Source organism: Schistocerca gregaria, chromosome 1 (genome assembly GCF_023897955.1).
Source record: "Schistocerca gregaria isolate iqSchGreg1 chromosome 1, iqSchGreg1.2, whole genome shotgun sequence".
NCBI lineage: Eukaryota > Metazoa > Arthropoda > Insecta > Orthoptera > Acrididae > Schistocerca > Schistocerca gregaria.
In genome coordinates, this window is record NC_064920.1 from 141376154 (window position 1) to 141400522 (window position 24369).

The 24369-nt window shown below is 46.0% G+C and overlaps 1 protein-coding gene and 1 non-coding gene across 2 annotated transcripts in view; both read left to right on the forward strand.

Moving 5' to 3' along the window:
* Positions 1-24369, forward strand: part of LOC126334921 (tyrosine-protein phosphatase non-receptor type 23-like) — a 168521-nt gene that overhangs the window by 62172 nt on the left and 81980 nt on the right. The window contains exon 2 of the mRNA XM_049997685.1: positions 20668-20977. Coding sequence (XP_049853642.1) covers positions 20668-20977 — 310 coding nt within the window. The remainder of the gene's footprint in view (positions 1-20667; positions 20978-24369) is intronic.
* Positions 3495-3569, forward strand: Trnas-uga (transfer RNA serine (anticodon UGA)). Its single transcript has one exon. It is a non-coding gene; the product is annotated as a tRNA-Ser (tRNA).

Sequence of the window (24369 nt, forward strand, 5' to 3'; positions counted from 1 at the left end):
TTGACACCGGTGTGTCAGACCCACCATACTTGCTCCGGACACTGCGAGAGGGCTGTACAAGCAATGATCACACGCACGGCACAGCGGACACACCAGGAACCGCGGTGTTGGCCGTCGAATGGCGCTAGCTGCGCAGCATTTGTGCACTGCCGCCGTCAGTGTCAGCCAGTTTCCGTGACATACGGAGCTCCATCGCAGTCTTTAACACTGGTAGCATGCCGCGACAGCGTGGACGTGAACCGTATGTGCAGTTGACGGACTTTGAGCGAGGGCGTATAGTGAGCATGCGGGAGGCCGGGTGGACGTACCGCCGAATTGCTCAACACGTGGGGCGTGAGGTCTCCACAGTACATCGATGTTGTCGCCAGTGGTCGGCGGAAGGTGCACGTGCCCGTCGACCTGGGACCGGACCGCAGCGACGCACAGATGCACGCCAAGACCGTAGGATCCTACGCAGTGCCGTAGGGGACCGTACCGCCACTTCCCAGCAAATTAGGGACACTGTTGCTCCTGGGGTATCGGCGAGGACCATTCGCAACCGTCTCCATGAAGCTGGGCTACGGTCCCGCACACCGTTAGGCCGTCTTCCACTCACGCCCCAACATCGTGCAGCCCGCCTCCAGTGGTGTCGCGACAGGCGTGAATGGAGAGACGAATGGAGACGTGTCGTCATCAGCGATGAGAGTCGCTTCTGCCTTGGTGCCAATGATGGTCGTATGCGTGTTTGGCGCCGTGCAGATGAGCGCCACAATCAGGACTGCATACGACCGAGGTACACAGGGCCAACACCCAGCATCATGGTGTGGGTAGCGATCTCCTACACTGGCCGTACACCTCTGGTGATCGTCGAGGGGACATTGAATAGTGCACGGTACATCCAAACCGTCATCGAACCCATCGTTCTACCATTCCTAGACCGGCAAGGGAACTTGCTGTTCCAACAGGACAATGCACGTCCGCATGTATCCCGTGCCACCCAACGTGCTCTAGAAGGTGTAAGTCAACTTCCCTGGCCAGCAAGATCTCCGGATCTGTCCCCCATTGAGCATGTTTGGGACTGGATGAAGCATCATCTCACGCGGTCTGCACGTCCAGCACGAACGCTGGTCCAACTGAGGCGCCAGGTGGAAATGGCATGGCAAGCCGTTCCACAGGACTACATCCAGCACCTCTACGATCGTCGCCATGGGAGAATAGCAGCCTGCATTGCTGCGAAAGGTGGATATACACTGTACTAGTGCCGACATTGTGCATGCTTATTTGCCTATGTCTATGTGCCTGTGGTTCTGTCAGTGTGATCATGTGATGTATCTGACCCCAGGAATGTGTCAATAAAGTTTCCCCTTCCTGGGACAATGAATTCACGGTGTTCTTATTTCAATTTCCAGGAGTGTATTTCCAACATGATGCATGTCCGGCACATAGCTCGCGTGCGGTTGAAGCGGTATTGAATAGCATATTTCATGACAGATGGATTGGTCGTCGAAGCACCATACCATGGCCCACACGTTCACCGTATCTGACGTCCCCGGGTTTCTTTCTGTGGGGAAAGTTGAAGGATATTAGCTATCGATATCCACCGACAACGCCTGATAACATGCATCAGCGCATTGTCAATGCATGTGCGAACATTACGGAAGGCGAACTACTCGGTGTTGAGAGGAATGTCGTTACGCTTATTGCCAAATGCATTGAGGTTGACGGACATCATTTTGAACATTTATTGGACTAATGTGGTACTTACAGGTAATTACGCTGTAACAGCATGCGTTCTCAGAAATAAGTTCACAAAGGAACATATATCACATTGGAATAACCGAAATAAAATTTTCAAACGTACCTACCTTCTGTATTTTAATTTAAAAAATCTACCTGTTACCAAGTGTTCATCTAAAATTGTGAGCCATATGTTTGTGACTATTACAGCGCCATCTCTCACAAAGCGAAAAAAAGTGGTCGAACTGTAACATTCATATTTCAGTGCGTACTACACGAGCATCTAATAAAACATGGGGGTTCCTATTATTTTAAAAAATGTAGTTGATATTCGTTTGACCTATGGCAGCGCCATCTAGCGGGCCAACCATAGCGCCATCTGGTTTCCCCCTTAAAGCTAGACAAGTTTCGTTCCTTGTAGTTTTTTCGTTTGACGCTTATTGAGATATTTGGCCGGTCACGATCAATGGACCACCCTGTACAGTGATAACGCTTTCTTTGAAGCAAAATCGTATTTGACGTTGGATTTTATTGTTATTTGATGTGTTATTACCCCAGTTATCTATTTTTGAAACTGCATTCTGACAACGAGTGTAAAAACAGCTGTTAGTTACAAACAGAAAATGTTAGATCTCTATGCAGAAGTTTTGTTCTGTACCTCAAGGTTTTAAAAGCAGTGCCGGATATAAAAAGAAACGGTGGTCCCCTCTATTCTCGGCTTCTCGCGGCTATACCCCTCGTCGAAAGGAAACGCCCAGTTTTCTGGCGTCAGAAACATCAAGGTGACTGTCGCCACTGTGTTCCACCGGTACTGTGCAAGTGCTAACGTTGTACCGGCGTGCCGCGGTCGTTACTCACCAACGCTATCAGTAGCCACATATCACAGCTACGCAACACTCGTCAGAGATACGTTCAGTCTCCATGTTATGTCCGGCTGGAAACAATTATCGCAAAGGGAAGTGAAGAACGTCATGGCCCGTTGTCCGTATGCGTTTGTTGCTGTAGGAACTTCGAGATGAAAACGAAGGTTGGCTTTTTCTTAACGAGTACAGTTCTGTCTAACACATATACAACGAGAATGAGATTTTTACTCTGCAGCGGAGTGTGTGCTGATATGAAACTTTTTAGCAGACTAAAACTGTGTGCCGGACCGAGACTCGAATTCGGGACCTTTGCCTTTCGCGGGCAAGTGCTCTACCATCTGAGCTACCCAACCACGACTCACGCCCCGTCCTCACAGCTTTACTTCTGCCAGTACCTCGTCTCCTACCTACCAAAGTTTACAGAAGATCTCCTGCGAACCTTGCAGAACTAGCACTCCTGAAATAAAGGATATTGCGGAGACATGGCTTAGCCACAGCCTGGGGGTGTTTCCAGAATGAGATTTTCACTCTGCAGCGGAGTGTGCGCTGATATGAAATTTCCTGGCAGATTAAAACTGTGTCCTGGACCAAGACTTGATCTCGGTACCTTTACCTTTCGCGTGCAAGTGCTCTAGCACAATCAAAGCACGACTCACGCCGCGTCCTCACAGCTTTACTTCTGTCAGTACCTCGTCTCCTACCTTCCAAACTTTACAAAAGCTCTCCTGCGAACCTTGCAGAACTAGCACTCCTGAAAGAAAGGATATTGCGGAGACATGGCTTAGCCACAGCCTAGGAGATGTTTCCAGAATGATATTTTCACTCTGCAGGGGAGTGTGCGCTGATATGAAAGGTTTGGAAGGTAGGAGACGAGGTACTGGCAGAAGTAAAGCTGTGAGGACGGGGCGTGAGTCGTGCTTGGGTAGCTCAGTTGGTAGAGCACTTGCCCGTGAAAGGCAAAGGTCCCGAGTTCGAGTCTCGGTCCGGCACACAGTTTTAATCTGCCAGGAAGTTTCACACATGCAACGAAGTAGCAGTCATAATCGTGATAGTGTTCCTTGCACTCGGCTGATTTTCTACTCAGAAGTTTCTTGGAAATTTTTATTAAAACGTCCCAAATATCAGCGTGCTATTTATCTCACGTAGTGACAGAAAAAATAGAATTTTGTGAAATAAGCATTCAATAATCGTTGCTAGGATCTGTGTGGCAGTCAAATATGCTGTCGAAGAGTTACAAATGGCTGAGTGCACGTCGACTGGGTTATGGACTCAACTCTGTCCTACTCGCTAATTCATTCACCGGCACAGAAGGTCCATATGTTTTTGCCTATGAGCAACAGAATAACATAGTTTCTATTTCCCGGTTGCAATTGAGGTTTATTGGGAGGCCGCCCTTGGTTGTCAGGTGAATACTGGAACTGAAAGCATTCCCGACTGGAATTCTCTTTTCCCCACTCTTGCTGGAACGCAGTCGAGAATTTCAGAAGCCACCAGGGCTATATCCATGTACAGATAATGAAATGTGCAAATAACAGATCTGCAAAATCTTTCCCGCTACGGTCGCAGGTTCGAATCCTGCCTCGGGCATGGATGTGTGTGATGTCCTTAGGTTAGTTAGGTTTAAGCAGTTCTAAGTTCTAGGGGACTGATGACCTCAGAAGTTAAGTCCCATAGCGCAAGATTTTACACGCAGCAAGCCAAAAAAACCTTTTTTCAAATGGTATTTTTACTCGCTGAATAAGATACCGGTACATGAAATCAAAATTTGTCTCGGGGTTGTAATATGCAGAGTACATCATAATTAGGAGTGAAGATTAATACACGTAAAAATATACTATAATATACAGGCAAAAACGTTCTATTAAACATGAGTGCGCAAGCGAATCGTTAGTAAGATAAAAGCATATGTTTGGTTATGAGCCACCGGTGACTTACGTATAAAATATGTCCTAGTTAATGTAGGTGTATTTGAAATGCAAACTTTTCGATTAAGTTTCCATCTAACTGCACTCAACACTAAATACTAAACTTCAGCATATTACAAGTTACAGTTTACTGTACGCCTGTACCTGCTGAAGGAGGTGTTCGATATGTCGTCCTTGCATTCCGATGCAATGCTGACTGTCCTCTGCAATGAGTTAACCAGTTCTTTCAAACACTCTCGGATCACCCCGTAAGGCTTGCCGGGACTGTACAGTTCGTTGCTGCACTTCAGCCGTATCAACGGAAGTCTTTTACATTTCATTTTTGAGACGAACCCAGATAGAGAAAACCAAACAATTCAGGTCAGACGATCTTGCAGACCGAGGAATATGCCCTGCTCGACGTATTCATCTTGCACCAAACTGCCGCGTCAGACGTCGTCCTACACCAACAGAACAATGCGCCGGTGCCACATCGTCCATTTACTACCTTCCACAATATTACGTAAGGACAACGTCCTCAAGCAGTCCTGGAAGGTCCATCGCAAAAACCGAAGGTACCCAGGCCCAACGAGTGTTCTTAGAAGGATGAAGGGCCAAGGACGAAACCTTCGAGTCAATTAGATGAGTACTTAACAGAAAAGGTAACGTTGCAAATGCATCAGTACTAACAAGGACAATATTTCGTACTGGAGACGGTGGCGATTCGTGTAGTTGATAATTCGCAACAATCTCGTAAAGGACTCTTCTGTGGGCCCATAGTTACTTGAACGCTTTTGTTTCTACCGTGGTGTACTTCGGGCCGTATCATTTTTCGTTACTTATTACGATACACGCAGCATAAATGCTTGTAAAAGCACAGACTCATGTTACCAAGTGTTCGACTGATTTATTTTAGCAAATATGTTAGTAAATTTCAGGTTCTTGGTAACACACATGTCCGAAAGAACAGACTTTTGATCCTGCAGCCTCTATAAGTCCAGACACAAACAAATTGAAAACATTAGCTGCGAGTAGACATTGATTTAAACCAACGGGAAAAAATGAAATTTTTGCCGGACAGGGATTCGAATCTGAGTCTCTTGTTTACTAGGCAGATGCGCTGACCGCTACGTCACCAGAATAGTACAGACTGCCGCAGCACGCCTCCAGTCAGACCCAAATTCTCAGCTTATACCTCACACTGCCTCATTACTCGCGGTCCCTCGCCGATTCGATTAAGTGTTCGAGCTTGCCGTGCATCTGCACTGAAGGGATCATTGGTCGTAATCGATATATATTCATTCGCTCTGCTTATCAGAGCAACTGCCTCTCTGCATTGCCTTTGTTGACTTTGAAAAGGCATTTGACTCCGTTAGCCATGTAGCTGTCCTCCAAGCTTTGAGTGAGCAAGGAGCGGGAGCAGCATACATTGAAGTGCTCAGGAAAATCTACGAGAATTCTACACCTGATGTTAACATCGGCGAATCAACTCAAAAACTGTTGAAGGCTGTATTGGAAATGGCTATGTCGAAGCTGAGCTGGGAAGGTAAGGGAATTAGAATTAATGGAAGAAGGCTTACCAACTTGAGATTTGATGATGATATTGCCTTACTTGCCAAAGACTTTGCAGAGCTCCAAAACTTAGTTACAGATCTTGCATCGGAATGTCAAAAGGTTGGCTTGAACATGAACCTTTCCAAAACAAAAGTAATGTCCAACAGATGGGTCCCAACTGAAGATGTCAAAGTCAAAGACAGTCTAATAGAAGAGGTCAGTGAATATGTCTACCATGGACAGATTATAAATATGAAGGGAGACATAAGGCCAGAAATCTGTCGACGCATCAAGCTTGGTTGGCAAACATTTGGGAGGAATTCAACAGTGTTCAGATCAAAAATGCCAGTAAATCTGAAGAAAGCAGTATTTGATCAATGCATTCTTCCTGTGATGACATATGTCTGCGAGACATGGACACCGAACTCATTCACAAAAGGGAAACTTAGAACAGCACAGAGAGCCATGGAGAGATCAATGCTGGGCTATACAAAAAAGGATAGGAAAAGGGCACATGACATCCGGTCTGTGACGAAGGTTAATGACGTCTTAGAGACAGTAGGTTCCTTGAAATGGCAGTGGGCTGGCCACGTCGCAAGAAGAAAAGACTACAGATGGACGAAGCTAGTACTGGAATGGAGTCCGAGAGAGCACCGGAGGCCTAGAGGAAGACCACCAGACAGATGGGACAAAGACATCAAGAAGATCGCTGGTAACACCTGGCAGAGAACTGCCCAAGACCGTCCCACTTGGAGAAGACTGCTGAAAGCCTACCTGAATCCACGACTCGAAGATGCCACATCATTTAATGATTGAATTGGCTGAAATTGATTTTCTATATATATATATATAATGGACCAGTAGGGTTCGAAACTAGTCGCCTAATATAAATACTGCAACTGTTGACAGAATTTGTAATAAACGCGTTAAGGAATTTAATAAAGTTACTACTTCCCTGTCAGCAAAATATTGAAACTGAAGATATTTCAAATTGTTTTAATATGTTTCACGGCATTTAAATGCATAGAACGCGAAATATTTACAAATGCTGCACATATCACGATCTCACATCTAACAACAACAAAAACTTTAGAAAATTGCGGAAACTGCTTACGGCGGTCTCTAGTGCACATTCCTTGGTGTGATTCAATGTCATTTACAAGACTGAAGCACTAACCAAAATACATCATGTGCCTACGAACAATATCCTCTTCGCACAACACTCTATCATACATCATAAGGCTTAACCCGCTAATAACAAAGTAGAATGCGTCGACTGCAAAAAGAAAGTTCAGTAGTTTCAAGTCTGGTCCGTCAAATTTCGCAATGAATGTACCACTGCTTTCTAGGAACTGAACAAAATTACTGGAATACTGAGACATTTTGAGTGTGTTGATCATATGAGATCGTTTGGTTGTCGGTCCCATTCGGCAGCGATCGTGTACCGATTCTGTTATACAAGATCTTTATCAGAAGTAAGGGTTCCAACTCAAAACCTAATTAAACTGGTTAAGTGTAACCACTGTGTTCACGTCGCAACTGAGGAGAGCGAGGAAGAAGGTCTCATGTTAAAACGTTGTTACGTAGTTCACTTTCAAGATAATGTACTGATATAAAAATATACTTTTATGTTCATTAAATAAATACTACATTTCAACAGGCAAACACATGTCAAAAAGTTTATCACCGGCGAAGCTTAGTGTTGGAGAAAGGTAAGATACCAATTTAAATCATCAGAAGGCAAGGGCATTCCACCTATCAGAGTTTGGTTGTCGATCCCATTCGGCAGCGTTGAAATCAATCTCTAGGTTGATGGTACGTGTACGTTTACGTTTTATAGAGGGATGTATGAAGATTTTCTTTTTGTCAAAAAAAAAAAAATGACTGTGAATATGATATTTCTTTATTTTTAAAATACACTCCTGGAAATTGAAATAAGAACACCGTGAATTCATTGTCCCAGGAAGGGGAAACTTTATTGACACATTCCTGGGGTCAGATACATCACATGATCACACTGACAGAACCACAGGCACATAGATACAGGCAACAGAGCATGCCCAATGTCGGCACTAGTACAGTGTATATCCACCTTTCGCAGCAATGCTATTCTCCCATGGAGACGATCGTAGAGATGCTGGATGTAGTCCTGTGGAACGGCTTGCCATGCCATTTCCACCTGGCGCCTCAGTTGGACCAGCGTTCGTGCTGGACGTGCAGACCGCGTGAGACGGCGCTTCATCCAGTCCCCAAACATGCTCAATGGGGGACAGATCCGGAGATCTCGCTGGCCAGGGTAGTTGACTTACACCTTCTAGAGCACGTTGGGTGGCACGGGATACATGCGGACGTGCATTGTCCTGTTGGAACAGCAAGTTCCCTTGCCGGTCTAGGAATGGTAGAACGATGGGTTCGATGACGGTTTGGATGTACCGTGCACTATTCAGTGTCCCCTCGACGATCACCAGAGGTGTACGGCCAGTGTAGGAGATCGCTCCCCACACCATGATGCCGGGTGTTGGCCCTGTGTACCTCGGTCGTATGCAGTCCTGATTGTGGCGCTCACCTGCACGGCGCCAAACACGCATACGACCATCATTGGCACCAAGGCAGAAGCGACTCTCATCGCTGATGACGACACGTCTCCATTCGTCCCTCCATTCACGCCTGTCGCGACACCACTGGAGGCGGGCTGCACGATGTTGGGGCGTGAGCGGAAGACGGCCTAACGGTGTGCGGGACCGTAGCCCAGCTTCGTGGAGACGGTTGCGAAAGGTCCTCGCCGATACCCGAGGAGCAACAGTGTCCCTAATTTGCTGGGAAGTGGCGGTGCGGTCCCCTACGGCACTGCGTAGGATCCTACGGTCTTGGCGTGCATCCGTGCGTCGCTGCGGTCCGGTCCCAGGTCGACGGGCACGTGCACCTTCCGCCGACCACTGGCGACAACATCGATGTGCACCTTCCGCCGACCACTGGCGACAACATCGATGTACTGTGGAGACCTCACGTCCCACGTGTTGAGCAATTCGGCGGTACGTCCACCCGCCCTCCCGCATGCCCACTATACGCCCTCGCTCAAAGTCCGTCAACTGCACATACGGTTCACGTCCACGCTGTCGCGGCATGCTACCAGTGTTAAAGACTGCGATGGAGCTCCGTATGCCACGGCAAACTGGCTGACACTGACGGCGGCGGTGCACAAATGCTGCGCAGCTAGCGCCATTCGACGGCCAACACCGCGATTCCTGGTGTGTCCGCTGTGCCGTGCGTGTGATCATTGCTTGTACAGCCCTCTCGCAGTGTCCGGAGCAAGTATGGTGGGTCTGACACACCGGTGTCAATGTGTTCTTTTTTCCATTTCCAGGAGTGTATTTTAACGTTATTTTCCATGTTTCCTGCATAGCGAAAATTACGAGTAGGCCCTTCTGTACAAACATCTAGCACATCTAAAATATGTTTCAATTCCATGTAAATTTCATCATTAGATCTCAATGAATTGCTGTTTCTTTCCTTCATCCGGAAAATATTATTTTCTCAGTTCATTATCAAAATTACCCGTAAGTCTGACAAAGTCTACTTGAGAACAGATGCGGGATATACGCTGACAGCACACTCCCTACATGCTGGGAAAGGATCAGCTCAAACTGAGTGCGCTGAAAAAACAAGTATTTATTTTTTACTTTAGGAACATAGAGTCAAAAGGTAGTTGCAAAAGTCTCCTAGGAAAGGAAAAAACTGGAGTTGCGTGAACCTCGAACGTACTTACGGCTTTTGTTGGACTTACCTTGTCTTTTAAGCAGCAAGCTGAAAGAGGTTGTCATAAATTGCGATTGGAATAACTTGTGGAGTACAGTCAGAAACTGTGGGGACTGCTGCATCCGCTTTGTGTTACTCAGCAGCTGAATAGGTACACCTTGTATGGCGTCAATCCCAACATACCAAAGCAGGCCCTGTAGCTATCAGTGAATCAGGCCGCATCAACAGCGGCTGTGTATAGCCCACCCCTCTGGAGAAGCTGTACTACATTGCCGAAATTTAACTACTGAAATTTGTTGAGAAGCAGAAAGCAGAAAATAAAAGATAACATGACTAATATCCGAATTTCATCCTCAGTTTCGCTACTAGCAAGCACGTATGCGACTGAAAACGTGCAAGTGTTTCCTCAAGACAACTGACACAAATGGCTCTGAGCACTGTGGGACTCAACTTCTGAGGTCATCAGTCCCCTAGAACTTAGACTATTTAAACCTAACTAACCTAAGGACACCACACACATCCATGCCCGAGGGAGGATTCGAACCTAAGACCGTAGCGGGCTCGCGGTTCCAGACTCTAGCGCCTAGAACCGCACGTCCCTCCGGCCGGCCATTGACACAGTCAGAGCTCTACCACAGCAAACGAGACTGAAACCGTAGCATGCTAGAACCAGCATTTTCATCATGGTTAATGGCTGAAGATACACAATCTTGTGGCCACACGGAAGAAAGTCATTCAACCCTGAGAGTTTTTGTGTCACAGAGAGCACATCTAATCAGCAGAGATGGAGTCTGTGAGCAGAGTCTGTGTTTTGAGACTTCGCTACTGGGGAGACCTCAGCCCACTGATTGCAGTATCGCCTATGGCCAGCCTTGTGCACCAGGGAGGACTTAACAAAAGCTACAGTTAGTCACTTCAGATTACCAAGTTGTGGTTTTCAGTTCTTTAAGACTTTTAACGCGGCTCGTGGTCTTGCGGTAGCGTTCTCGCTTCCCGCGCACGGGGTCCGAGTTCGATTCCCGGCGGGGCCAGGGATTTTCTCTGCCTCGAGATGACTGGGTCTTGTGGATCTTTCGTCATCATTTCATCCTCATTCACTCGCAAGTCGCCGTAGTGGCGTTAAAGAACTTGTGGAGCGGCGGCCGAACCGCCCCGCGATGGGTCTCCCGGCCACCAATACCATACGCTCATTATTAGCGCTTATATTTAGTCCTTAGTTAAGATATAGTGTTTATGTATTTTGTTGCATACTGTTTGTTTCTGGCACGAGAAATAAACTCGTAAAGCAGTATCTGGCAAATTGGTGCCTAGGGTGATTTCCCATAGCTACTGGCCTACAAACTTTGCTCTAAAACGTTTACGAGCCCTGAGAGAGCATAGGAGGGACCTGCATCGGCCTCTTAAGTGTGACAACTGTCTGACGGTCAGATGCCACGATGCACACTAAGATTAAGGACGGAGACGCAGAGAAATTAAGACAGTCTACGAGATCTTTGGTTCATTGTTTAGTTGTATTAGAAAGCGTTCGCCGACAATTGGCCGTCGTCTGTAGCTGTGGCCTTGTGCGCTTCCGGTTTTCCGATTGTGCATATGAGCCTTAAAAGAACGGGTTTGCAGTTGAACCTGCGCACCAGTACACCTGAAAGTTTCAAAATACAGGAAATCCCACGCTTTCAAGGCGCGTTGTTCCTTTAAGAAGTTCACTCAAATTTAAAGACGGACGTTTTCGGTAACATCTGTAGGGGTTGCGTTTACTGGAAGGAAGGAAGAAAGGGTTTTAACGTCCCGTTAACAACGAGATCATCTTGAGGAAAAGAGGAACCCGAGCATCATTTTTCTTTTTCTTTTGGTGTCCCAAACAATGTGAAATTACGACCTTGTGAAGCTTGTCTTGTGTCGGTCACTGTGGGAGTCAGCACCGACACAAACAAGGCATGGTAGAAGTTGCGGTGGTCTGTAGCAGGAATACAGCATGACCTGTACGTTAAACTTAAATATAACACTTCATTTCTAAAAAGAAGAGAACCATTACTTAATTTTTTGCGCCCCCTACACGCAAGTACATTGTCTCAGAACTGCTCGCAGAACACAGGCTAAGTATCGTCTTCGTAAGACTTGTAACAGGTGTTCTCGAAATGTGCTACCGAACTGGGCTGACCAGTGATGAGCGACTGGTCAAATTAGCGTTGACAGGAGGAGCAGAACTCTGTCTTCCTGAACTGAGGCACTGCCCGCCCTTTCCATTTGCGCACGGTTCAGCGCCTTCTCGTCGCCGTTTCGCGGCGCTGCGCTCTTCGGAGTGCAGCCGATGCTTTAAGACTACACAGCTTGGTCATCCGTTATGGTACTGTGAAGGCTCGATTAACACCGCAGCTTCACTGAAACACGACACATTCTGTACTACACTGTCTCCGAAGACATGCCCGTCTAAAACAACCACAAAGCATCCTACGGACTGAACAAAATCGTTTTGTAGCATTCTCAATAAGATACAGGAAACCACCGAATTCTTATTTGATCAGTTTGGAAACGTGCGTGCCACACCGCGTATACGCATACAAACGACATACTGAAACAATAAACGTTTGCAACTAATGTGTTAAATTTGTATACTGTGTGTATCAATAACGTGACTATGTGACCCAGGGCAAATGTGAATAAATCATATTTAATAAATATTCCCTTCACAATCATTGTGTCACGGTAGAAACGAGGAAATCATGTTGATGACAGATGTTTCTTGTGTTCATCGATTTTGAAGACGGACAGAGAGCACTAAGAAGCGATGCAAGTGTGGCTCTCGTGCGGTAGCGTTCTCGCTTCCCACGCCCGGGTTCGATTCCCGGCGGTGTCAGGGATTTTCTCTGCCTCGTGATGACTGGGTGTTGTGTGGTGTCCTTAGGTTAGTTAGGTTTAAGTAGTTCTAAGTTCTAGGGGACTGATGACCATAGATGTTAAGTCCCATAGTGCTCAGAGCCATTTGAACCAAGTGTGGCTCTGGAGAAGTCTAAAGGGGGCCACCTGCACAGGAATCAGATGAAATGATCTCACATAAACTATTTAAAAACGGAAAACAAAGCGTTTTGGACATATATTTGGACACAATAAATATTTAACCGACATACCGGAAGGACAAATTCTGGGATAAAATACGAGTGGGAGGGTAAGAAAGAAAATATTCGAAGATCTATTGGAAATAACAATGTGCAAAAATATCGGAGAAATGAAGAGGACAAGACAAACTTGAGAATGGTGGATACAGCGACATTTCTTAGCCTTTAGAAGAAGATAGTGTGATGATGAATGGAGTATAAGCTACACCGACGCTCGAACTGGACTCTCGCAGTCATTGTGGGGCCTTACCAGGTAAGAGATAGTGAAGATGAAACGAAGAGCGAGGTCTTTCGCCACGGTGTCATTTAATTGGCGCAAGAGCGTCACGGAGATTCTCAACAGACGCAAGTGACAGACATTGTAAGAGAGCATTTATGTGTCAGGGACAGGTTTACTGTTCAGATTTGGAGAGCTTGCTTTCCCCTATGAGTAAGCTTTCTCCCATACACCTCCCGCGAAATGATCACGACTAGAAAATTAGAGAAATAATATGTCATACAGAGGGTTACCGGGAGTCGTTTCCCACACACGTCGTTCGTGCATGGAACGGGAAACTGGGGAAAGCACAGTGGTACTAGAGGTGCCTTCCGCCACACACCGTAAGGTGCCTGCGGAAGCGAACGTAGATGGAGACGTAGGTCCTTGAGCAGTGGTCATACTGAAACTTTTTTATTTAAATGAATGTGACTGTACTTAAATTGCAGAATGACTGAGAAGATGAAATTTCTACGTTATTTGATTCTGAAACAGCTGAGTAAAACTGAGCATACTGAGCCACTTTCTCTTTACTTTTTCTTATCATGTCAACGCTGACCCACAATATTTTAGCGCAACGCAATCTGACTGCTGAAAAAAAAATTACAAACTGACTTCAAATAATTAGTTCAAAAGAATGGTGCTGACTGAAAAGAACTCTTAACAATAAAATACATTTCATTAAGCAATTACCTCAAAAAAAATCTTCATTACGCGAACAACTGCAACACAGCGAGCGTCAATACTGCCAGCTAAATAAAAGCTACTAAAGCCACTGACTACTAATAGGAAATATTTTGTCGCAAACCAAATAATGTATTTTTACTTTAATAATATGACTTCCAGTTCAAACACGAATATAAACCGTCATTGACATCCAGTACAAAGATATATAATCATGAATAATTTCCAATCTCCAAGTCGGACACTTCCAGATCGTTAGCCTACGCTAACACTTCATACCTCTACCCTCCATCAATTACTTCCTCACTGCCGGCGACTAACGCCCAACTGCCCAACACTACTGGCGGTTAACTTCCAACGAGTCCGACCAGCCACAGAGTCTCTTACAAAGAAAGCGCAGTCAGAGATCCAACGCAAAGTGCTACACGGCGCTGGCAACACAGAAGCAGCCCACTTACAATACCAACCGAGCTACGTAAGTCCAGTTCCGCGCAAATCTTCAGTTTCCCAGCAACTCCGTAATTACCAGTCAATGTCGCGACACACGGTGTTGCTAAAGCGTGCCCAGATAGTTCGTCTAGAAAGAGCAATATCCTGGAAATACAACGATTCAGCGTAAAGCGTCTCTGAAAAGAGTAATTTCTAAACGTCTAATGTCGATTTAAATCTTAGGATATCTTCTCTCAAAGTATTATTTATTATTTATTGTTTAACTGTCCTCAAATGTGAATATACTTTTCAGCCACTAACAGTGAAAATTGGAATTTCTTCACCTTACACATGAACATGGTTCATTAACATAACTAAACATTGTTTCTTCACTATTGTGTAAACAAAGGCAAACTTAATTTCTAAACACTGGAGTTTTCGATTAAAAAAAATAAATAAAGAGAGAGAGAGAAGTTCCACCGTGACTAAGGTTCTGTGGTAAGATTTGAAAATTAAAATAAATCTTGACAGAAAACAGAGCACCGCTCTATCATGCCTTATTGAAAGACAAATAATTCTTGTTAGGAATGGAACCCTAAGACTGTTAACAGCTGAACAGAATTGTTCTCAATGTTGATCGTACTTCAGACAGGAGGAGACTAAATGCCCTCCACACCTGAGCTATTGTATTAAAAAATGTCAAAATTTCTTAGTTATAGACGAAATAAATGCGTAGAAAACTATTGTGATTAAATCTCATTCTTGTGATTGTAGAGATAGCTCTGTGGTGTATCGAAATGAAATTATCATACGGTATTGATGGCAGGGAGTCCCCAGCTGGAGAAGTTTGGCCGCCTAGTTCCAACGCGTTTCAGTTGACGCCACACTGGACGGCTTGCGTGTCGATGAAAACTAAATGTTGATGAAGACAAGCAGCACCCAGTCCCCTAGCCGAGAAAATCTCCAAGCCGGCTGGGAATCGAACCCGGGCCCACTGCTTGGCAATCAGACGCAGTGACCAATCAGATAATGCGGCAGTCTGTAGTCTATTAACAAATTGTAAAACCGTGGTAAGCTAGGGATGTGCGGCTGTATCCAACTACAGTATTTTTCTTTATTACTAGATGTCTTCCATTCCTCTTCCCACCGTGATCTGAAATCCATTTTAATTTGATATAACAAATCGATGTAATGTAACTTGATATCTAAGAGGGTTACCGATATGGCAGCTTCCTTAGGCAACAGGTCTACAGTCTGTTTATACAAAATGCTTGCGTGACCTTTAATCCAAAGTAAATAAACATTTGTTTTTTCCTGAATATTCCGTTATTTCGTTAGCTACGTCAATAACGACTTCATTGTTGCATTTACTCCAGTTTCTGCTCTCTGTGCCACTAAGGATGCTTTTAGAATCAGAAATAATCACAATCACTTCCTCATTCTGGGTTAAAGGGTACTTAACGACCTTCATGATTGCTACTGATTCCGCCATATATGAAGCAGCTGAAGAAGGAAGCTTATACTATTCAAAGTGATCCCTTCTTGGACAGAAGACAGCACACCCCACGTTACCTTCTGACGCGGTTCTTGAACCATCTGTGTAGATATGTAGAGATCCGCTCCATTTTTCCCAGAGATACGTGCTGGTTATCACATTAAGATTACTGCCAATGTATGTACTAAATTTCAAATAAAGCACTGGAACAGAGAACGTGCAGATACAAAGCGGCCCTTGACACACAGGAAGTCTTCTTGTTGTTATAATACTTTATGAAAGACGGTTCAGCGTTGGAAACTTATTAAAAAATCTGAAAGGCGATATGATATTCTCTTGTGGAAGACAGTTTCTTACTTACTAGATGGGTCGTAAATGCTATCCTTTCCAATATACAGGATGTTTCCGTAAGAGCGTGCAGAAATTTAACAGGACATAGAGGATCTCCCACTGAACAATTTGAGGTAGGGAACTTGTGTTCGGAGAAGCCAGCTTAAGGAAATAATAGGAATAAAATCACATTACTGTGTACTTTCTTATCTACATTAATTAAATGCAAATACCATCATTGACACAATGAACGTAATATTTGTACTGTATCTCACAAAATGTGCTGAAACTGACGGCCACCAACCTCAATTCAAGTATGACATCGACGGAAAAGTTTCTGACAACTATCCCTGGTGTCGTCCTTACGTTGCTAGGTCCTCGTTTCTTGTTTCCAAATGAACCAGTCTCCCGTTTTCGTCGATCGAGAGAAAAAAAAATTCGTCATGAAGGATGATACCCGTTAGGAAATCGTTCCCTGTACAGCCATTCAGCAGCGAGAGCTTTACAATGTACTTTCTAATACACAATGTACATGTCAGTGAGTTCCACGAAATTGTACCAGGACTTCTCCATCGTATTGTACTGTACGTTTCTGAACAGCACTGAGTAATGTATGGATCTGTTGTTGATTCATAGCACGTTCTGTCATGGGGCAGTTTAAATACGATGTAACAGAGCCACCTCATGTGCAAGTGAAGTAAACATGACTTCCTAATAATAAGGGTAGTCCTACTTGTTGCCTTGCAGGGAATAAAGAATGAACACGTAAACAGCACAGTACGTGTAAACTTGTACGCATGTTAGTTGTAAATAGACTGGAAAACAGTAACGCTAGACAAAGCGGTAGACAAGTTTACTTCCATATGTCCTTAAGCTGGTTTCTCCAGCCCCAGGTTCTCCACCTCAAATTGTCAGTGGAGCATTCGCTATGTCCTGTTACAGTTTTGTACGCTCTTACGGGAACACCCCGTACATTTTCTGGGGAGCCATTGTCGCCTAAAATGAAGTGGTGTTTCCAGTTCCTCTACTAAGAGAACATTCGTAGGAATTGTCTTCATTGCCCCCAGACAAGTTCAGATAAATATACACTCCTGGAAATGGACAAAAGAACACATTGACACCGTTGTGTCAGACCCACCATACTTGCTCCGGACACTGCGAGAGGGCTGTACAAGCAATGATCACACGCACGGCACAGCGGACACACCAGGAACCGCGGTGTTGCCCGTCGAATGGCGCTAGCTGCGCAGCATTTGTGCACCGCCGCCGTCAGTGTCATCAGCCAGTTTGCCGTGGCATACGGAGCTCCATCGCAGTCTTTAACACTGGTAGCATGCCGCGACAGTGTGGACGTGAACCATATGTGCAGTTGACGGACTTTGAGCGAGGGCGTATAGTGGGCATGCGGGAGGCCGGGTGGACGTACCGCCGAATTGCTCAACACGTGGGGCGTGAGGTCTCCACAGTACATCGATGTTTTCGCCAGTGGTCGGCGGAAGGTGCATGTGCCCGTCGACCTGGGACCGGACCGCAGCGACGCACGGATACACGCCAAGACCGTAGGATCCTACGCAGTGCCGTAGGGGACTGCACCGCCACTTTCCAGCAAATTAGGGACACTGTTGCTCCTGGGGTATCGGCGAGGACCATTCGCAACCGTCTCCATGAAGCTGGGCTACGGTCCCGAACACCGTTAGGCCGTCTTCCGCTCACGCCCCAACATCGTGCAGCCCGCCTCCAGTGGTGTCGCGACAGGCGTGAATGGAGGGACGAATGGAGACGTGTCGTCTTCAGCGATGAGAGTCGCTTCTGCCTTGGTGCCAATGATGGTCGTATGCGTGTTTGGCGCCGTGTAGGTGAGCGCCACAATCAGGACTGCATGCGACTGAGGCACACAGGGCCAACACCCGGCATCATGGTGTCGGGAGCAATCTCCTACAATGGCCGTACACCTCTGGTGATCGTCGAGTGGACACTGAATAGTGCACGGTACATCCAAACCGTCATCGAACCCATCGTTCTACCATTCCTAGACCGGCAAGGGAACTTGCTGTTCCAACAGGACAATGCACGTCCGCATGTATCCCGTGCCACCCAACGTACTCTAGAAGGTGTAAGTCAACTACCGTGGCCAGCGAGATCTCCGGATCTGTCCCCCATTGAGCATGTTTGGGACTGGATGAAGCGTCGTCTCACGCGGTCTGCACGTCCAGCTCGAACGCTGGTCCAACTGAGGCGCCAGGTGGAAATGGCATGGCAAGCCGTTCCACAGGACTACATCCAGCATCTCTACGATCGTCTCCATGGGAGAATAGCAGCCTGCATTGCTGCGAAAGGTGGATATACACTGTACTAGTGCCGACATTGTGCATGCTCTGTTGCCTGTGTCTATGTGCCTGTGGTTCTGTCAGTGTGATCATGTGATGTATCTGACCCCAGGAATGTGTCAATAAAGTTTCCCCTTCCTGGGACAATGAATTCACGGTGTTCTTATTTCAATTTCCAGGAGTGTATATTGTAACCTATCTGAGTCACAGATATGCGTGATTCTGGCATTCCCATATACCTCGCAATGATGTTCAGTCCTGCGCCTATTTAACGCCCTACAATACCGTCAACAGAACATTGGGGTTCACACCTCACCAAACTCTGGTTCAAGAGCTAATGATATTCGTGACGGGAGACAAGTGCGAGGGTCACTCCAAAAGAAATTTTTGTAAAAATACAGTTTTCATTCTGCATTTCTGAAAGTTTTACAGTGTGTTGATACATCCTACCAGCTTGTTTTCAAACTTAGTTCAATCTGTCCCCGTGAGTGGCGCCGTTCAAATGTTCAAATGTGTGTGAAATCTTATGGGACTTAACTGCTAAGGTCATCAGTACCTAAGCTTACACACTACTAACCTAAATTATCCTAAGGACAACACCATGCCCGAGGGAGGAGTCGGACCTCCGCCGGGACCGGCCGCACAGGTGGCGCCGTCACAGCATATCTTCAAGATGGCTGCTACACTTGTTCGTCGGAAGCAACGTGCTGTCATATAATTCCTGTGCTGTGAAAACGAGACAGCGAGGTTGATAAAGGTGTATGGAGATGCTGCTGTCGATAGCAGTACAGTTAGTCGTTGGGCTAGCATCTTACGTGATGAAAGCGGGCACGGCAATATTGAGGATTGTCTTCGCAGCGGCAAGCCTCGTACTGCACACACTCCAGACAATGTGCAGAGAGTTAACTAATTGGTGACCGCTGACAGACGCATCACAATGAACGAATTGTCACGCTACGTTGGGATAGGGGAATGAAGTGTTTGCAGAATATTGAAAGTGTTGGCGTTAAAAAGGTTTGTGCCTGGTGGGTTCCCAGGATGTTGACAGTGGCTCACAAAGAAAGAAGGAAAACGATATGCAGCGAACTTTTGGAACAGTACGAGAATGGTGGAGATGAATTTCATGGAAGAATTGTGACTGGCGATGAAACATGGCTCCATAATTTTTCACCAGCGACGAAGAGGCGATCAATGGAGTCGCATCATGCAAATTCGTCCCAAGAAAAAAAAAAAAAATTCAAAACCACACCTTCTGCTGGAAAAGTTACGGCTGCGGTGTTTTTAGATTCCGAAGGACTCTTGCTTGTGGACATCGTGCCAAGTGGAACCACCATAAACTCTGATGCCTATGAGACGACACTGAAGGAACTTAAAGCTCGAATGAGTCGTGTTCGACCACATCGGCAAAAGCAGGATGTTTTGCTGTTGCACGACAATGCACGGCCACATGTCAGACAAAAAACCGTGGAAGCGATCACAAAACTCGGATGGACAACACTGAAACACCCGCCATACCATCCTGCCCTGGCTCCATGTGACTATGTTCGACTACTGCCCTGGCCAGCACATTCTCCAGATCTCTCACCAACAGAAAACGTCTGGTCAATGGTGGCCGAGCAACTGGCTCGTCACAATACGCCAGTCACAACTCTTGATGATTTGTAGTATCGTATTGAAGCTGAATGGGTAGCTGTACCTGTACACTCCATCCAAGCTCTGTTTGACTCAATGTCCAGGCCTATCAAGGCCGTTATTACGTCCAGATGTGGTTGTCCTGGATACTGATTTCTCAGGATCTATGCACTAAAATTGCGTGAAAATGTAATCACAAGTCAGTTCTAGTATAATATATTTGTCCAATGAATACCCGTTTCCCATCTGCAATTCTTCTTGGTGTAGCAATTTTAATGACCAGTAGTGTAGATCGAATAACAGATGAGTAGGTACTGAAACGAATTGACTAAATGAAGGGACCGGTTGATAGGACACATCCTGAGGCGGCAAGGAGTTGTCAGTCTCCTAAGAGAAGGAAGTGTGAGGTGTAAAAAAAGTGGGAGACTAAGAGATGATTAGAGTAAGCACGTTCTAATGGAGGTAGGCTGCGGTAGCTATGCAGAGATGAAGAGGCTTAAATAGGATAGCGTAACATGGAGAGCTGCATCAAACCAATCTTTGGGCTGACGACCAAAGCAACAACAATTCGTTGACCCTAAGTACTGCGGCGAAGTGTGATACCGCAGGCGGACTTCATTGGAGGCAGACGCGGGCAGCGCGACGCGTGCGAGCAAAATCCGCCCCGGTGCGGAGGCGGGCCGCGCGAACCCAGAGCCCAGGGGCGAGGGGCGCGTGCCTGCCGGGCCCGGCCAGAAGACAATTAAGTGGGACAAGAAACCGGCCGGTGCGGAAGGCCGCGCCTTTCGCCGCCGCGGCGCCACGCCCGCGTATAAAACGGGCGGCCCGCCGCCGCCGCCGCCGCTGACCGCCGCTGCTCCGACGCCGAGTCAGGACCTGACCGCCACACCGCCAGCCGACATGGTCCCCGCCACACACGTGAGTAGCCCGATACGTCGCCACCGCCGCCGCAGCGTCATCCCAGCAGCGGCTCTTCTGCTGTCACTAACAGTGCGACCGTCCATCAGCTTACCTCCTGGACCGAGACTCGAACCACAATACCTGTCTACCGGAAACAATGGTCATGCGATTGAGTAATTCGACCACGACTGGTAGACTGACTCATAGTTCTCAACTTGCTGTAGGCGCGTTGTTGTCTCTACCTATGAGGGCTGTTCGGAAACTGAGGCACGATCTGGCGCAAAATGGAAACCGCAGTGACAAAATGATGGAACTTTGCATAGCTGTGTTGGTTAGTGTCTCTAGTATGTCTGTCGATCGCGTCACGTCATTCTTTTCATTTCTGAGCACACTGTTAGCACGGAAAGATGCCTAAAAAATAGTTCCAGCCAATGATGAGGTCCTGAGGAGAGATTTCGCCTGATGTCACGCAGCCCACATATCATAACTGTCACGCGCTCCCTTCTTCATACCAATTCTTGGCCGCACTCAGTATGGGCAATGAAGATGCTCCTGTGAAGTGTTTCATCAGCCACAATACATCTTGTAATTTGTTTTTTATTGCAGACTTAGATCACAATATCAATTCTTTAGACTATGGCCAGTTCCAGTCGATAATGACCACCCTCAGATCTTTTTTACACCATGTCCTAAAGTGATAAGGCCATAATGCTATCGTCAAAACGTATAAATATAATCAGCACGGCATCGTCTTGTAATTGTCTCCCCCTGTGGTTCGTCGCTCTCCACATGAACCGTTAGCTATGAAGATAACACTTTGACACAGACGATGAGCTGTAGACCAGTGTACAGAATTGCCAGAAAGCACGGGTGGTTGCCTTCTATTGGAAAGTTGGTACAACACTACAACTATGTAGAGAAGTAGCTGGAACGTTTTGCTAATTGTTGCAAATAAAACTGTTCTCATTTTCGCAGTGGTTTCCGTTTCACGACCGAGCGGGCCTTACTTTCCGAACTGCCTTCGTAATTCACCGAGTGTCTCCCTTCAAATAGTTCAAATGGCTCTGAGCACTATGGGACTTACCATCCGAGGTCATCAGTCCCCTGGACTTAGAACTACTTAAACCTAACTAACCTAAGGACATCACACACATCCATGACCGAGGCAGGATTCGAACCTGCGACCGCAGCGGTAGCGCGGTTCTAGACTGAAGTGCCTAGAACCGCTCGGCCACTCCGGCCGCTGTGTCCCTTGACGCTGTAGGACTAGCAACTGCAAAGTATTCTATACGCCAAAGAGATTTAATCGCTGCCTAATTGGTGTGACGCTGAAGACATTCTTTTACTCTTTCTCCTATCTCAATTACAATCCAGTGTTATCTAAAATCTCTTGCGCAGTAAATAGTCCCTCGTGATTGCACGAGATTCCTGTTAACAAAGAAGTGAAAGGACGGATGGATGGGATCACAGACCAAGATCGTTGATGCGCGTCTGTTTCATATTCTATCCCAAAAACATCTAAATTTACATCTGTACCCTGCAAACCCCTGTGAAGCGCATGGCCATTCTACCACTTATTGGGGCTTCTTCCGGATCCATTAACATATGAAGCACGAGAAGAACGACTGCAGAAATCAAGTCTTCACTACCCTTAAGTGATCAATAACGTAATGGGTTGTAGTATAGTCCTAGATTTTTTATTTAAAGCTCGTTCTAGAAATTTGTAAGAAAGCTTTCTCGCGAAGTTTGAGTCTGTCTTCAAGAGTCTGCTGTTTCAGTTCCTCAGCATCTCCGCGACACACTGCCACGGTCAAACAACCCCGCGACGATCCGTGCTCCTCCTCTCGGTGTATGTTCAGTATCCTCTGTTCCTCCTCTTTGATACGGATTCCACACACATAAGCGACCTCATGTGTGGTCTGCTACCTACTTTACCTCCAACTGAGCCTATCTGCTCGTCGTATTTCATATCTCTGCATAGTGTTACATCCTGGTATTTGTGTGAGTCAACCAGTTCCAACTGCTACTCGTTGATGCTGTACTCACAGGGTGCTACATTTTTTTCTTTTTGTAAAGCGCACAATTTTACATTTCTGAACACTTAAAGCAAGCTGACTTTAAAGTGTTATCAAGATACCACCAAATATTTGTACAGCTTTTTCCAGAGAGTACTTCCTTATAGATTACTGCATCACTTGCGCAAAGTCTGAGCTTACTGTTAATATTATCTGCAACGCCATCAATATACAACATGAACAGCGAGCGTCCCAAAACACTTCCCTGGGGCACACATGAACTTACCTTTACATCTACCGATAATTCTCCTCCAAGGTAACGTCCTGCACGTTTCCTACCAAGAAATACCCCTCCAATCGGAAATTTCGCTTCATACGCCATATGATTCTACGTCTGATCATAAGTGTAGACGTGATACTAAACCATATTTTTTTTTTTCTGAAATTGATAAATACTGCATCCACCTGACGACGTTGATCCATGGCTTTCGGAATGTCTTGTGAGAAAAGTGCGAAATAGGCTTAAGATGGATATTCTGGAAAGTCATGCCAGGTGGCAGTAAAGAGGTCACTCTGTTCGAGACGCCTCATTACGCTTTAGCTCACAATGTAGATTATACATGTGGATCTCGAGAATACTGTACATTAGTTTTGTGGTTCACTTCAGTTACCCTTCTTGTAAACGGGTGTGACATGTGGTTTCTTCCAACTACTGGCAAAGTTTCTTGTTCGAGTTATCTTCGGTAGATTACGAAGAAGAGGCGAAAGGAGAAGAAGCAGTGAATGGTCAGGAGAAGTCTTCATTCGGTCTCTGACGACTCCTTGGGAGACTCAGCCGGAAAGCACTACTCCGAAATATATGAGCCCACAGTCGAGTCGTGGTTCAGAATGCAGCTGCAGCTTCTAACATTATCAGTGTTACGGTTCTTCGAAAGCTTATCGGAAATTGGGCTTGCGTTTCTTCGACGTGTGAACATTTAACTACCGTTAGTTTCAAGCACCACAAAAAGCTATGATTCATAAACGATTGAAACTGCACGTAAGGTCTGATAAGGTATTAAAATTTACGGAAAAAAGTTTTTTCGCCTTACTGGCCAAATCCAGTTTCACACTTCCTTACTTCCGTTTCCAATCTCACGCGTGACAGCATTACAGGTATTAGCAGACACTAATACATTCGCCGGCGTTAACTGCTTAGAAACACGAACAGTTCCATTTCTATACGGTACTTCCATATATAGCAAGAAAAAATGAACGGTTTTTTCGTATCCGCCAATTACCTCCGACACGTGACGTCATGTGAAGGTCGTATTAGCTGTGAAGGCCGTATTAGCGGATGCAAAAGATTAATAGGAAAACTGAAGTTCTAAAAACACTACTTACATGGGACGTCTT